Here is a 15,806-nt window from a genome sequence, read left to right on the forward strand (position 1 = left end):
AAGGAATTATTGTTTTATTTTACAATAGCTGACGATATTTAAAACTTTGGCGTCCCTTGTCACCAAACTTTGCCATTTCCTCTGAAAATTCAGTGTCTTAGAGAAACATAAAAAATGTGAAATCCACACCTCACATCGGAGGATGTGTCTGATAGTAGAAATAACAGACCTTGGATCTCACCTCATATGTTGAATGAGTTATTTTAACCAATCCAGACTCAATTTTCTTATTTTCAAGATAGAACTAATGATTGCCTCTTAAGGTTGTGTAAGGCTCAAGGGAGACACTGTCCATGAAGATGATGTGCTTTCTTGCCTGTCAAAATAAATGCTCTGTTCATGGAGACGATTGTTTTCCCCCTCTTTGGGAACCTGCGCACTTGGCGTAGTCTCTGTTGTGCTTGAATCAGAGGGAGTTTCTGAAGGGAATGGCTGTCCTCAGCCTAGGACCCCACGCAGCCCATTAGCTGGGTGGCTCACAGTGGTCTGGGAGAATATTTGTTTATATGTCTGATATTGCTGTTCTGTGTTACGAGGCGGGTGAGTAAATACTTAGTTTCTAGAGTCTGTATTTGTTAGTGAAGGCCAAATCTCAGGGGACTCAGTTTACCTTTTTTCTTTGGGAGTCCTTTCCATCACGCCTTTAAACACGAATCTCCAGAGGTAACTTTCTTCATCTTCTTTCATACTTACGCATTGATTGTTTTAAAATATTATTTAGACTTTACAATAATAAAAAATTGAGGAAAATTCCTCAGAATTGAAAAAGACCTCCCCAATTATATCTGCCTGGCTGCCTGAAACCTGTTAATGGCTCCAGGGCGCACACAGAACACTCTCTTCTGTCTACTCTGAGTTCTTACTATTTACTATCCAGCCCTCTTCTCCTCTCCCTTCCATGCTGCCTGTCTTATTATCTCTCTCTTTTCACCTCTGTTTTGTACATCAGCCTGATAAATGAGCACAGAATAATTCTTGCCATCAGGACACCAATAAAAACCTTAAAAAATAAATAAGATGTTCAGGAAAATTATCAAGCTCACAAATGACATGGTCTGGGAGTTATCGTTTGCAGCATTGCTATTATTAGACTCGACTGGGTGCACTGTTGTCTTGGTAACAGCCAGAAAAGTAGATTACAAATGTTGGCCATAGGTACGAGTTGCAAGAAGATTCTAGAAAGAGTGGCAGCCCTGCGTCATCTTTAACTACTCCTGTGATTCTCATGGTAGATGGACAGTGGTGCCGTCATTTTTATTTGGCAATTTAAAAAACGCATTAATTTTCATCTTCTTCCTTGTGTCTTTCAAATGCCTTTATGAGGTTTTTTTTATTATCCTTGCTTGAAACAGACTGAGTTTAGCAAAGGCAGTTAGCTTCCCAGAGTTAGGTCCACCAAGTGCACATCTTGGGTTGGAAGGCAGCATGGCTCAAAGTACAGTGTCCTTTCTACATCGGACTTTATAGGCCTAGAGCAAACACATAGGCACACAACACCTGCCAAATGTTGAGGTTCACATACGTGGTAAAAGTCTACTTACATATTAAAAGGTTCAATATGCTTAAGAAACAAAAATTCCTCTATAGGGTGAGGACTGGCTCCTTCTGAGGAGCCCTGTGGAAAGGCTGTGACTGCCTGAGGACGAGGCTCTCAGGGTTTCCAACTCTCTAGAGCTCCCCTCTCCAAACTTCTGTCTTTACGTTTTAGGATATCCTCAACAGTGGCAAAGATTTAATTTCTGAGGATAACTTTGCTCTTTTGAGGATAATTTCTGAGCCCAAAGAAAGGGTAATATCACTGGGAAATCTCTCACCTTTCAGCATAACTGTTTTGAAAGAAAAGAAAATCTCATTTGGGTAAATAATTTAACGTATTTGTTGAAGCTCTTAGTTATAACTTTATTGTCAAAACATGTATATAGCTCATTTATGCCCTAGATAGAAAATTATATGTTCTCTGAGTGATATAAAATAATTGGCGTCATAAAATACTGAATTGCCCCATATTGCTTTGTTGAGAAAGGCTTTTTTGATTCCGGACGCTTCAGAGGAACCCTGTCCGCAGGAGTTAGGTATGGGAACAGAAGATACTTTTCTTCTACATCAAGGAAAATAAATTTCATGTGATCGAAGAAACTAAAATAAAATGACCTGGAAGAGTTCTATTACCGGGTTTGCTAGTAACAAATGATACAAATTTTGAGCTTATTACATTTTATTTTCTTATATTAAATGGCATACATTCAGACTGTGCTTAGTGCCCCCCCACACACTTTACTATGTCTAAGTTCTGACTCATGGGCTCTCCCCAGTGACTCTAGAGATTGACTTTTCTTGTAGTCCTGCTCACGTACCTTTGCATGGAAACATATCAAAGGACCCTCAAGGAAGCTGGCCACAGGAAAATCCATAGCTAAGGAGTGGACATTGCAGGAGTTCGTGAGCTTTTAAAGATAATTTTCTAGAGAAAATAGCCTAGTAGTCAACTCACAGATCAAGGTCAGACACTGGCATTTCTGATGAAAACTGTGTTCCCAAAGGTAAACTTTGTGGGCAGCATCATGTCAACCGAGGACACTGCTATTTGAAAATAGGAGGGTGTTGCCAGCTGAGAGGTAATCTTTGACACTGTTGCGTTTCTTTTCAGAACCAAGCCTGTCTCTGAGGGTGAGCGGGCTCTCTTCTCAGATTGCAACGCAAGATGCCAGTGTTCAGAGACCAAGTGGGAGCCCATGTGCGGTGAGAATGGAATCACGTACGCGTCTGCTTGTCTGGCCGGTTGCCAAATCTCCACCAGCAGCGGAAAGAGCCTCGTAAGGAACCTCCCCCTAAGCGCATGTCCATGAGCCTGTTACCCGTAGAGCTCCACCATACCACAGGGCCGGCAGCGGACCAACTGGGTAGGCCCTGGGCTCTTGTCCTTAAAATATGTCACCATTCCTACTGGATCTAAATTTGAAATAATTAGGATAAGCGTTAGAATCCCAAATCAGGGTGGAGCAGCTTCTGTAGCCACCTGTTTCGTTTCCCGTATAAGGACTATTAGGGCTAAATAAAGAAGTCTCTACTTTATGATCAGATCATTTGTTCTGATCATAAGTTCTTTGGAATACCTATCTCCTGACCCAAAGTGCCATTTATCCTTGAAGATTTTAGGAGGTTGGACAAATGGAGTCCAGCATTAGGAGGTCTAGGTCCAGATTATCAACCCAGGCGTCAGGAATCCATTTGAGGAGATCAATGGTTCTGGAACATCTCTGCTTGGGGGAAACAAGCCAATTAATAAAAAGTATAGGCGGGCTGGAACGGAGGGTTTCTATACAGTGTGAGAAGGAGATGAGTTGGAAATCTAGACAGAAAGCTGTTTCAGTGAGTACAGGCTGCTGTAACATATACACCATGGACTGCCGGGCTGAAACACACACGTATGTCTCACAGTTCTGGAGCCTGAGAAATCCAGGTGCCAGGAGATACACGGCCCAGTGAGGGCTAGCTTCCTGGTCTGCTGATGGCAAACTTTCTCTGTCCTCACAGGGCAGAGAAGAGAGAGCGTGAAAGACGTCTCTTCTTAGAAGCCTGCTCATCCCATTCACGAAGGATGTAGCCTTGTACCCCAAAGCCTCACACCACAATCCCAGCACATTGGCAGTTAATATCTTAACACATGGGTTGAAAAAAACATTCAGCTCATTAAAGGAACCAGTTGTGAAGGGTAGGATGTGCTTCAATCATTAAGAGACAGGTCTCCATGTTCCTGGCCCAAACACGGAGTATTCCTTATACCACGGTGTCTTGTGAACTCTGCTTGGCAATGCTCAAGGGCTGAGAGGTGGGCTCTGTTGCTCTGAATGTGCTCCTGGACCAGATAGAATGCTGACTCAAACACGTGCCGAATATGGAGAATAACACCTGCGGCCTTTCTCTTTGGTTATTTTTCTGTTTTGTAACATTTTATGCAAGGCAGAAAGCATTTCCTACAACAGTAAATATGATTTCCCAACCGTCTGAAACCTGAGTGAGCCCTCACTGTCCTTTTCTTTTTGGCTTTTATTTATTTATTTTTAGGTTTATTTTTTTCAATTTATAGTTTGACTTTATTTATTTCTTTGTACTGATGAGTTGTAATCATACATCTTAATGGAGTACAAGATGGTGGAGGCACACACGCACGCATCACACATTGAGCCCTTCCCCAATTCCCTCCCCATTCCCTCCCCTCCCTCCTTCTCATGTTTGGCTTAGTGACTGACTTTGATATGTTTGTGAGTGTCCATCCTGTCCATTAGGGAGTTTCCCTCTGTTCCCCTCCCATATCCCTCCGTTGAGTCACCTTATTTGCTTATCTGTGCTTTCTCTTTCTTTGTCTAGAGTTCCTCCTATGACTCTTTCTCTCTAGCTTCTACTTATTAGGGATATCATCTGATTTTTTACTTTTGGTGACTGACTAATCTCACTTAACATAATGTTCTTCAGTTTCATTTATTTCCTCGCAAATGACATAATTTTATTCTTCTTTATGGCTGAGTAAAATTCCATGGTGTCCATATCCCACAGTTTTGTAATCCATTCATCAGTTGATGGACGTCTTGGCTGGTTCCATAGTTTGGCTATGGTGAATTGTGCAGCTATGGACATGGATACGCATACATTAGTTTGGTAGTTTGGTTCCAATCTTTCAGTTAGATACCCAGAAATGGTATTGTAGATCATATGGTAGATTTGTTCCCATTCTTCTGGGGATCCTTTTTACTGTTTTCCAAAGTAGCTGCACTAATTTAAAGTCCCACTAGCAGTGTATTAGAGTTCCCACTTCTCCACATCCTCGCCAGCGTTTGTTGCTGTTTGTGTTTTGAATGATGGCCGTTCTAGTTGGACTTAGGTGGAATCTCAGGGTAGTTTGGATTTTTCTCTCTCTGATAATCTCTAACATTTTCTTCATACATTTATTGGCCACTGAATTTCTTTTGTCTATTTAGTTCACTTGCCTGTTGTTTGGGTTATTCATTTTCTTAGTGGTGAGTTTCTTGAGTTCTCTGTATATTCTAGATATTAGTCCTCTATTGAAGGAGTATTTGTCAAAAAATTTCTCCCATTCTGTCGGTTCTCTCTTGAGATTCTTGATAGTTTTCTTTGCTGTACAAAAGCTCTTCAGTTTACTGCAATTTCACAAATTGATCTGCCTTTTGATTTTTTTTTGTGCCTTTGAAGTCTTCTACCTGTACCTATGTGTTGAGTCCTTCCTTATTTCTTTTCTTTCTTTTTCCTTTATGCTTCTTCTATTTTTTGGTCTCAAGAGCATGCAAGTTTTTCTTATCTGGACTAACCGTTTATTGAAGGCACTATATTCCAGAGGCTAAGATGGATGCTTCAAAACGGAACTGCATTTACATCTCCTGGTGTTCAAGTACATGGGTATTTATTTTATACATCTCTCCCTCATGTGAGAACCCAGATGCATAGGAGAGTCAGCATTCAAGAGTTTTTATGAAGTGTGGTGGCACACACCTATAATCCAAGTACTTGGGAGGCTGAGACAGGAGAATTGCAGATTCAAGGCCAGCCTCAGCAATTTAAGAAGACTCAGCAATTTAGCAAAACCCTGTTTCAGAATAAAAAACATAAAGGGTTGCATATGTAACTCAGAACCAGAACATACCTGGCTTCAACCACAATACCACACATACAAAATTAGTTTCAACCTGACTCCCTCCCTCCAAAATAGAGTCACTATTGCACGCTTGTAATCCCAGCATTTGGGAGGCTAAAACGGGAGGATGGCGGTTCGCGGACAGCCTCAGGTACTTAGTGAGGCCCTCTGCAACTCAGTAAAACCCGGTTTTATAATAAAGAATAAAAAATAGGGCACGGGGTGTAGCTTGGAGGTAGAATGACCCTGGGTTCCATCCCCAGACCCGCATTTTTCTTAAAAATGGAAATGCCAGATTTCCTTCATTCTTTATCTAAAATTTTATAAACTCTTCTGTGATAAAAAAATGAGTACTCACTATATAGCAATATATAATACAAAGTATAAAATTTTGTATGTAGTAAGAAATTTTATTATATAAATTTTATCTCATAAATGAGTTTTAGAAAAATAATCTATTAAAGGATTATCAAAGTTGTCTCTCTTTAGTCTAAATTTAGTCAAATTGTATATATCAGACCTTTTTTCCCCTGTATATATCAGACCTTATAGCCAACATAAGTTTGTAATATACTCAGAGTGTGCCCATTTTCTTGTCAAACGTTTATTGAATACAAAAAACAAGGGCCAGTGTTAGGTCCTGGTGCCTACTGATGCAAAGCAGAGTCTACCTTTATACAGCGTTTGTTATGGTGGAGAAATAAATTTTGCAATAAGTCAACATACGAATGATATTCTAATGAGTAGTTGTAGGTACTGTGAAGAAAACAAATCTTTGGATGAGAGAATAAAGGCAGGAGGTGCCATTTTGAATGTGTGGTCATAGAAGTGCCCGCTCCTGAAATATCAGCAGACACCTGAAATTGAGGGCACCAGCTACTAGAAGATCTCTCTGGGCAGAGGAAATAGCAAGGCCATGAGGCATGAAGATCCTGAACATGTTTGAAGGGAAGTTTGTCAGTGGCAAAGTGCCCCCAATGAGGGCCATATGTTTGGCCAAAACAAAAGAAAAATTGTTGAGGACCAAGATCAGAGGGGTTCTTAGAGTGGAGCACACAGAAACCCCTGTACTGACTGGGTTTTCATGTGTCCTGATCAAGCACTGTGAAGCTGGGGCGTGAGTGCAATCTGACTGCCATCTTAAAGTTCACTTGGGTTGCTATGTGGGAAACAGGTTTTAGCTGGATAAGACTGGAAACCAGTTGCGTGCACAGGGCCACTGCAGTGATCAAGGAGGAAAGAGGCCTGGCACGATGTGCAGGTGGTAGTGAGGGAGGGAAGGAGAGGTTGGGGTGGGAGGATTTTCCGGGAGACTGTTCTGCAGGATGTGCAGTTTGTAGGCTTACAGTCTTCTGTCTTAATATACAATACTTTCTCTGTTGATTTCACCGTGTTCAATGTACCCTGGCACAGAAAAACAAAAGCGTATTTCCCCATTGTCTATATAATGCATTTGTGGAGCATTGTAAAGAATCTTTAAATAAATACTGAGTTTTCATTTTCTCCCATTATTCCCTCATTGACTGTGGTCTCTCTGTCGTGTTGCAGGTATTTTATAACTGCACCTGTGTGGGGATTACAACCTCTAAGTCGGGAAATTCCTCAGGCATCATGGGCAGATGTCAGAAGGACAATGGATGTCCCCAAACATTTCTGTATTTCCTTGTGATTTCCGTCATCACATCCTACACATTATCTCTAGGTGGCATCCCTGGATACATGCTACTTCTGAGGTGAATAGTAATTCCACCCTCACTTGCCAACTTCAGCCTAAGGCAGCAATTGTTCTTCTGTGAAATCACCGCAATTCCTTGAAGCTAGTGCAGGACCTTGACCTGCATCTTCGTTCTGTTTTGATGTGTCTTCTTCTTTGGGTTTCCACACCAAGGCGTGGCTTATTAAAGCTGTTAGAGCTAACAGTATTTGGAAACTGTTGGTCAGTTGCAATGTTGGTAACTAACATCAGTATAATTATTCAGTAAACAGTAACTGCTTCTGGTGTGTGTGACAGTGTTAACTGGCACAGATAAGATTTGTTTTCGATGAACCATCATTTTCTCACAGACCAAATTAATCTATATGGAGCTGTGTGTGTGTGTATATATTCACTAGGAACCCCATTATTAAGTATAACTATAATGTATCAATAAAATTAGTGAAAAGAATTCCACGAGTTTGGGGAGAAACATTTTACAAGATACTTTAAAGAGTTTTCTGATACCACAGTGTTCTTTTATTTATATATTTATTTTTTGGTGGTACTGGGGGTGGAACCCAGAGGCTTTCTACCTCCAGGCTATACTCCCAGACCTTTTTCATATTTTATTTGGAAACAGGGTCTCACTAAGTTGCTGAAAGTCACACTAAGTAGCTGAGGCTGGCTTTGAACTCATGCGATCCTCCTGTCTCAGCCTCCCAAGCGCGGGGATTACAAGCGTGCCCACCACGCCTTGCTGATACCACAGTGTTCTACATTTCTAATTCTTAATCTATAGGCTATTTTTCTGTATATTTTTGCCATGTATAAGTATCTGCCACCAATTTCATAGCTTCTGGATTTTTTGAGGATCCTAACTATGAAGACCATGTAAATGACTTAAAATATTTTTGCATAAAATCTCTAAAATAATTTTAAATGATGTACTTGCATACTTTTTAATTTTTATGTAATGTTTTTATAATAAGTTTAAGTGGGGACTAAGCATTAGTTCTAAGGATATTATAAATATCTTTTTTTAAAAATGTTAACCATTTTAAATTTTAAGTCACTCTTTCAATTGTCATTTATGGTATCTAAAGAACATGATTAGATACTTAATGTGACCTAATTAAAACTTAAATGGATCTGGGTATAATAGCAAGCACTTGGAATTCCAATACTTGGGAGGATGGGACAAGAGGATCATAGATTTGAGGCCAGTCTCAGCATCTTAGAGGGACTCTATTTTTAAAAAATTAAAAAGTTAGTTTGATTACCAGGATTCTCAGTGATAATACTTTCATTCCAATTATCTTAGCTTTTTGCAAATATTTCTATTTTACATTTGGGTAAAATTTTACAAAAATATAAATTTTGACAAAATTATTCAAGAGGAAAAGTCAAAATGTACTGGAAATTTATCTTTCAACACATGAATTGGATAATTTTCAAAATAGCTCTTTAAAGAGATTTTAGGTGAAAACTAATTTTTAAAATTAATCAAAAGTGGTTTTAATTTCACAGTTTTTAACATGAAATCAACTAGAAAAGAGAGACAGACAATAGAACCTACCATCTAAAAATGTTCCATTCTCCAGATAGTTTAAGAAGCGTAAGAGCAATCGGCGTTTGCAGATGGGCTCATGGGGTCCTTGCAGGGCAGGATTTGTGTTAACGTTTCTAGACAGTGAGGCTACTTCTTCAACACCTTTGTGTCCTGTGCTCTGAAGTCTCCTGGGCCCAGTGAAGAATCAGGTTACCTAGCTTGAAAAGCCCCCCCCCCCACATGCCCCTTCAAGAAGAAAAATGATGTTAGCCTCCTTTACGCTGAGATAGGAGGATCACAGGTTCGAGGACAGCCTCAGCAAGTAGTGAAACTCTTATCAACCTAGTGAGACCTTGTTTCCAAATTATATATATATATATATTTCCATATATATATTTCCATATATATATATTTCCATATATATATTTCCATATATATATTCCCATGTATATGTATATTTCCATATATATATATATATTTCCATATATATATGGCTGGGGGTGTATCTTGGAGGTAGAATGCCCCTGTAACACTCCCCAGTACCATAAATAAGTAAATAAATAAATGCAGAATAATATAATGTTTAGTAAACATTCAGTACCAGGGTTAACATTCGATAAGTGATTATAAATTAGCATGATTATTACTATTAAAATCTATAGGCCAGATAGTTAAGGTTAAGCAGTGACACCCTTGGAATTTTCTGCGTTCATGACGTCTTCTGGGCGACTCAGGTCCCCATCGTTAGCAGTAACATTTGGCAAGATCACTAGATTGTGTCGAGTCTGATCCATCTGACCCTGTGCTCTTGGACAAAAAGTCCCAAAAACTAGTCATAAGTTTTTAAACTTTTACTGTTGCTCCATGGTCTTACTATGTCCTAGACTGTGTTTTCTCGAGGCTTGGCGATTGTGCTGGTTAAGCTTCTGGTTTTACTGTATTTTCTTTTTCCATGTGACTATTTCTCTAGGAGTGATTGATTGACCTTCTGGAGACGTTTGCTATGGACTCACAGGAGCACTGCACGTCACAGAATGTAGAAAGTGTTCTTTACACATTTTTCCTCCCCTGTGCTGACACACTAGTGGATTCTTCAGAAACGTTACTTGAATGCTAGCGGGATTCCATGTGTGTCAAGAAAATCATCACTAACGTTTCCATTTGTCTTAAAGCATTTGTTGTTGTTGTTGCTTTGCTTTGTAATAATGCTTTTTTTAAAATTTCAGATGCATTAATCCACAGCTCAAGTCTTTTGCCCTGGGCATCTATACCTTAGCAGTTAGGGTTCTTGGTAAGTATAATGCATGCTTTTAATTTGTAGCACTCGTCATAAGTATATTTTGAAAACTCTTCTAAATATTTTTACCAAATTACCTCCATAGCTACTCGATACAAATGGCCAAGCCCATATTCATTGTCTACTGTTTTTCTCTCTCCACCTTTTTCTTGATTCTTCCCTTCTTCTGTTCCATAAATATTTACGGAGTGCCTATTATATGCTAGAAATCTAATAAAGGCATTCCTGATAACAATCATAAATTTTCTTTGACAACTTCATGTCTTTAAGCCCTTTTCTGATGTCATAACATCTGTTACTCTTTTGGGAAAGCCACCAGAAAGAAAGTCAGTAAAAAAGCGCCAGAGCCCCAAATAACTTATTTTAGCTACTATTATGGAAAAAAACTTCTTTTGAACTACTGTTAACGTTTATCCAAGGATGCAGCTTTAGGTAGAAGAAGAGGTGGTTTAAACAATCCAAGCAAATGGACTTGAGCAAGTAATTCTTTAAAATAGAGTTTCTTTTCAAACTGCAACTTTTTAAAATACGCATTGGTTAGAACCCATAGAAAATAGTAAAAGGAACAGCTAAGGTTCTACTCCGAAAGAGGTCACAGCCTAAAGGATAAGAGGAAACGACTGTAAATGTCCCTCTGAACTTGACAGAAGACAGCTTTGTAGAAAGAAAAACAAAGGTAACACTTTGAGAACCTGAAGCTGAGTTTGGCCTGCATAGACCGTGGTATCAAATGGCTGCATGTGCAAGCACAGTATCATATTGGTAGTGGCGGGAAAGACACAAAGATGAAGGTGTCAGCCATCAGGCCTACTGCAGCTCTACAACAGAAAAACCGAGCTTGCTGTGAAAGTACAGGCAGGGCCTGACGCTGTCCCTGGGTCTCCCCGTCCTTAGGAACGTAGATACAACCCACAGAGCAAAAACAGTTCTAGCGAAAGAAAATCATTTATAAAATTGTCTGATGAAAAAATAGTATTTGAAAAGTATCAAAAATAAGTGAAGGCCAGAGGCAAATGATGAACTGGAAATATTTCGCAACCTATACAGCTGACAAGCATTGCTTTCCCATGAGAAAGAGGTCTCCTAAAGTTTAGGAAGAAAAAGGCCATTAAGCAACCAGAAAAAAAATAGAAAAAAGATAGGAATATATATTTAATGAAAAATAACGCCAAGGCCTTAAATATATGAAAAGATGCTAAAACTCTCATAAAGAAATTCAAAACTATACAGAATAAATGATACTACTAGTAATTGCTGCAGTTTACTGAAACACATTGAATATATTAAAAATAGTGATAATTTAAAAACATACTGAAAATCATAATGACACTTTGAAATCCTAAGAGCACCAGGGAACTCACTCATTTCCTTAAAAAATAATAAGGGATCAATTCCTTATCCTGTTGTTCTCCTATTAATTATATTTCAAAGTGACCAAATAGTCAATGAAAGAAAACTAAAATTTGGAGAAAAATCCCCAAACAACTTGTAGAGGAGGAATAGAAGTTAAAAAAAATACTTTTGTCACTTCATCAACAGTTGCAAAAAGCTGTGGTGAAAACTGGTGAGGCACTCTGTCCTGGAGAGACCCATCTGGCATAGCCTGAGTCCCAGGCCCCTCTTCACAGGACTAGGAAGGCCGACAGGAGAATCCGTGCCTCCTTGTTGGGGTGCATTCGAGTCCTCAGAACTTTCGAGTCCCCAAATAAGTTTAACCTCTGTCTCACAAGCTCAAGAACTACCAGGTTATAGGAAAAATGAAGGAGGAGGAGGGGGCACTTTAAACAATGTTATTATAACATCATCAGACAACTCTGGACTGTGGGACAGTGTGTGGGACTCATATTTTTCTTTGAAAATCATTAGTATATTTTTAAAAACGTGGAGAGAGCTAAATATGAAGGGTCGTCAGCTAAATCTCTCAGTTTTCTATATTGTCTACTCATTAATAATACATATATATATATGTGTGTGTGTACATATATATATGTGTGTGTGTGTACATTATATATATATATAATATATTATATATATATATATATATATATATATATATATATATATATATATATATATTTGCAGTACTTGGAATGGAACCATCCATCCAGGGACATTCTACCTCTGAGCTATACCCCCAGCCCTATTTTTTATTCTTTATTTTGAAACAGGGCCCCAATAAATTGAAAAGGGTCTCACTAAGGAGCTGAGGCTGTCCATGAGCCCAGATCCTTCTGTCTCAGCCTCCCAAATGCTAGAATTACAAGTGTAATCCAGCTTATATATTTTAATTTTATTTTACATACCCATCTTATATATTTTAATATATATTTATGCTTCTATATAAATATACATATATATAATTAGTCATTAGTGGGCCACCAGTTGGAAACATAAAATATAAATTAAGTTCCAAATGCATTGCAAGCATCCCGTCATCTTTGTGTTCAAAATTTGTACATGAGAGGTTTTATCTCCATGAGGAAAAATTAAGTTCCCAATCAACATTTGTTGAGAAGCTATTCACGTTTGTAGCACAAATAAGAATGACATGTTTCCTGCCCCTGCATCCCATAGATTATATCAGGAGAGGCAATTGAAGGAGCCTTCCGAGAGTGGCGGAGCTTTTGAAAGGAGTGCCGGCACTAATGCAGTTCGGATCATCAGAAAGAAAACATTTCAACTGGGTTTAAGAAGAGAAATATACATATATTAGTTTAAAAATTCAGCCTCTAGATTAGAATACTGGCTCTCTTGTGTACAATTTATTTTCTCTTAAGTGCATTATCTTGGGTCTTTTTTATAATAATGTGAAATGTGTGTAAAAATGGTAGTCTATAGTGAAAATAAAATAAATGTCCGCAGAAACAGGAAAAAAAAAAAAAGAGAAAGCAGAGAGAAGAAAGTGTTTCAGATAAAGAAAGTTATACAGGGCATTGAGGAAATGGGAAAACCACATTAAGCACAAAGAGAAACTTGTAAATGTGCTCATCTTAGAGCAGACGTCTTGGGGATTTATCTATTTAATTGAATGGCCCAAACTATACAATATTTGGTTATGAATAACCAAGAACACAGAATATATTTTCCGTAACAATTATGTGTTTTCTCACAGCGGGGATCCCGGCTCCAGTATATTTTGGAGTTTTGATCGATACGTCATGCCTCAAGTGGGGATTTAAGCCCTGTGGAAGTAGAGGGTCTTGCAGATTCTATGATTCGAATGCCTTCAGGTACCATATCAATGCCTCCCCACATCTTTGCACCAGTGCCCCAGTTGCAAGTAAAGAATCATCTCACCCAACATGTGTCTGTCATCCTCGTTCCTTGGAGGGAGACATGGGAGGGTCACAAGTTTGAGGCCAACCTCAGCAACTTAGGCCTTCCACAACTTAGCAAGGCTGTATTTCAGATAAAACATCAAAAGAGTTGGGGATGTACCTTGGACATGAAATGCCCCTGGGTTCAATCCCACTGCCAAAAAAAAAAAGGATATTTTACAAAATATTTTATTAATGATACTATTATTGAATTATTTGATAGATATTTATTTTTCTCCCAATCCCAACACTGGCTCCCATTCTAAATGAATAACTCTTTAAAAGTATGAGGAAGATCCTAGTTCCAAGTTCATGCATATTAATAGGTAAATAATTCCCTCAAACTCAGAGTCATTTAAATTTAGGTCACATTTGGGGTTTAATTCTATTCTCTTTCAAACTGAGCCAAACTGTACCATTTACGTCAGCTATAATCCCCCTGGGCAAGAATTGTATTTGGCTTTCTGTCTGTCTGGCTCTAATTGCCAAACTGATGTTCAATTATCCCAGGACTTGCAATTAGTGGAGTGAAAAGTTTCCTCTGTTTGAAGGAGTGTGATGGGCAGGGGCACTATGGTACTGCGCAGCTCCATCCATCAAACATCTAATCCCCTTGTTGCTTACAGCAATGCTTCAATGACTTAAAAGCAAGACGAGATTTTTGTTTTGTTTTGTTTTTAAGACTTAGAGGCTGAGCATTTTTTAGAGAAATAAACTTGGTCCTGAACCATCGGAGTTGGATGTGAACTGGGCAGACCATGTCAAGTGTGTTTGACCTAATCGGCTTTGATGTTATGTGTGAAATTTATGCTGGCCTTTGAAAGGGACAGCCTCTGTGAGTGTAATCTGAGTTTCCCTCACATTTGCGAAGGCTGTATGCACTTCTGTGTGGAGACAACATATTTCTGAGACCAAGAGTGTGTTTACAAGGTGCCTGAAATGAGGTCAACAACCTACCCATCCAGGCCTTAGCATTCTTGATGGAGTAAAGAGATCTTACGGAAAAATCTGATGGAAAACTCTGGTTAATTCTTACGTTGTTCTGCTTTACTGAGAACTCGGATTCTCTTCATCTTTGGTTCATGTGGTTTTTTCCTGGAAATAAATTTGGGAAAGGTCTGAGAAGAGGGTAGACACATAGATTATCATGCAAAACTGGATGTATGCGTTGGAGCGTGACAGCCAGCCCTATTAAAATCATACAGGGGACGAGTGTGCAGCTAAGTGGAAGCAATTCTAAGGATGCTTGAGGACTCGGGTTCGATCCCCAGGACTACAAAAAAAGACACTGAAAAATAAAATGACATACAACTTAAGTGCTTTGGGTAAACAGGGATGTGGTCACTTCATCTAAAGAATCATGTACAGAGAAGATAGGGAAGATGACCTAACTAGTGGTCACTGAAAATTATGGTAGAACTAAGAACTTGCTGTCCATGAGCAAACAGCCTCTGGGTGTCCACCAATGCTCACAGAGAGGCCTTTCATATAGCATTGCATTTCAAGTCTGCATTGTTGAAGAAAACCATCAGACCGATACCATCCTTTTCTTTGTGTGTTGTATTACAAGTTGGGCAGTTGAAATGATTATGACAGACGTTCTCTCTTCTTCTAGACACATCTATCTGGGACTAACTGTGACACTGGGAATGCTGTCCATTGTTCTAAGCATTGCGGTACTTTTTGTTTTGAAGAAAAAGTATGTTTCGAAACATAGAGGCTTCATAACCAAGAGAGAAAGGACAGTGGTATCCACAAGATGCAGGAAAGAAAACTCTGCTACCAATCACTATTTGCTGCAGCCCCAGTACTGGCCAGGCAAGGAAACACGACTTTAGAAAAATAGGGACTGGTGGAAGCTATGTTTTCTAATGGAAGAACTGGAAGCCATGTTTTCTAGAGTGCGGAAATTCTACAAACAAATAAAATTTTAACCAAAAAGGTTTTCAGTGTGTCACTTCTTTCTCTTTGCCAAAAGAAACCTACTTTGCTTTTGCCCTACGTATTAGATAATATACCTGTAATAAATATAATTAAACAGAGAACAGAAGAGGCAAGTGACAAAACGAATCGTCTGCCTCTAATTTATGTGTAATTTGTTTTGCTGTATGCTCATTGGTCTATTAGCTGTATGGTTAGTAGAACAGCTCTCCACATTGCATAGTGGTGGTAGGTAATTTCTGAGCTGAGTTACTTGGAAACAGAAGAGAATACTGTTCAAAGTGGTCACAACTCAGGTTCCCGGCTTCTTCAGCACCTCCTCAATTTTGATGGTGGGACGGAGCCAGATAGAGTGAGGG

General features: G+C 39.0%; 1 protein-coding gene across 2 annotated transcripts in view; it reads left to right on the plus strand.

Annotated features, from left to right (window-relative positions):
- The window catches only part of SLCO1C1 (solute carrier organic anion transporter family member 1C1), a gene marked incomplete at both ends in the record, with an annotated part of 42,272 nt that extends 26,928 nt beyond the window's left edge, over positions 1-15,344 (plus strand). For both annotated transcript variants that reach the window (XM_080706610.1, XM_080706611.1), the window contains 5 exons: positions 2,648-2,813; positions 7,196-7,380; positions 10,119-10,183; positions 13,302-13,419; positions 15,122-15,344. In XM_080706610.1, the coding sequence (XP_080562736.1) occupies positions 2,648-2,813; positions 7,196-7,380; positions 10,119-10,183; positions 13,302-13,419; positions 15,122-15,344 (757 nt within the window). The remainder of the gene's footprint in view (positions 1-2,647; positions 2,814-7,195; positions 7,381-10,118; positions 10,184-13,301; positions 13,420-15,121) is intronic.
- Between the last annotated feature and the right edge of the window lie 462 nt (positions 15,345-15,806).

Source organism: Muscardinus avellanarius, assembly GCF_963383645.1.
Source record: "Muscardinus avellanarius genome assembly, chromosome: 11".
In the NCBI taxonomy this organism is placed as follows: Eukaryota; Metazoa; Chordata; class Mammalia; order Rodentia; family Gliridae; genus Muscardinus; species Muscardinus avellanarius.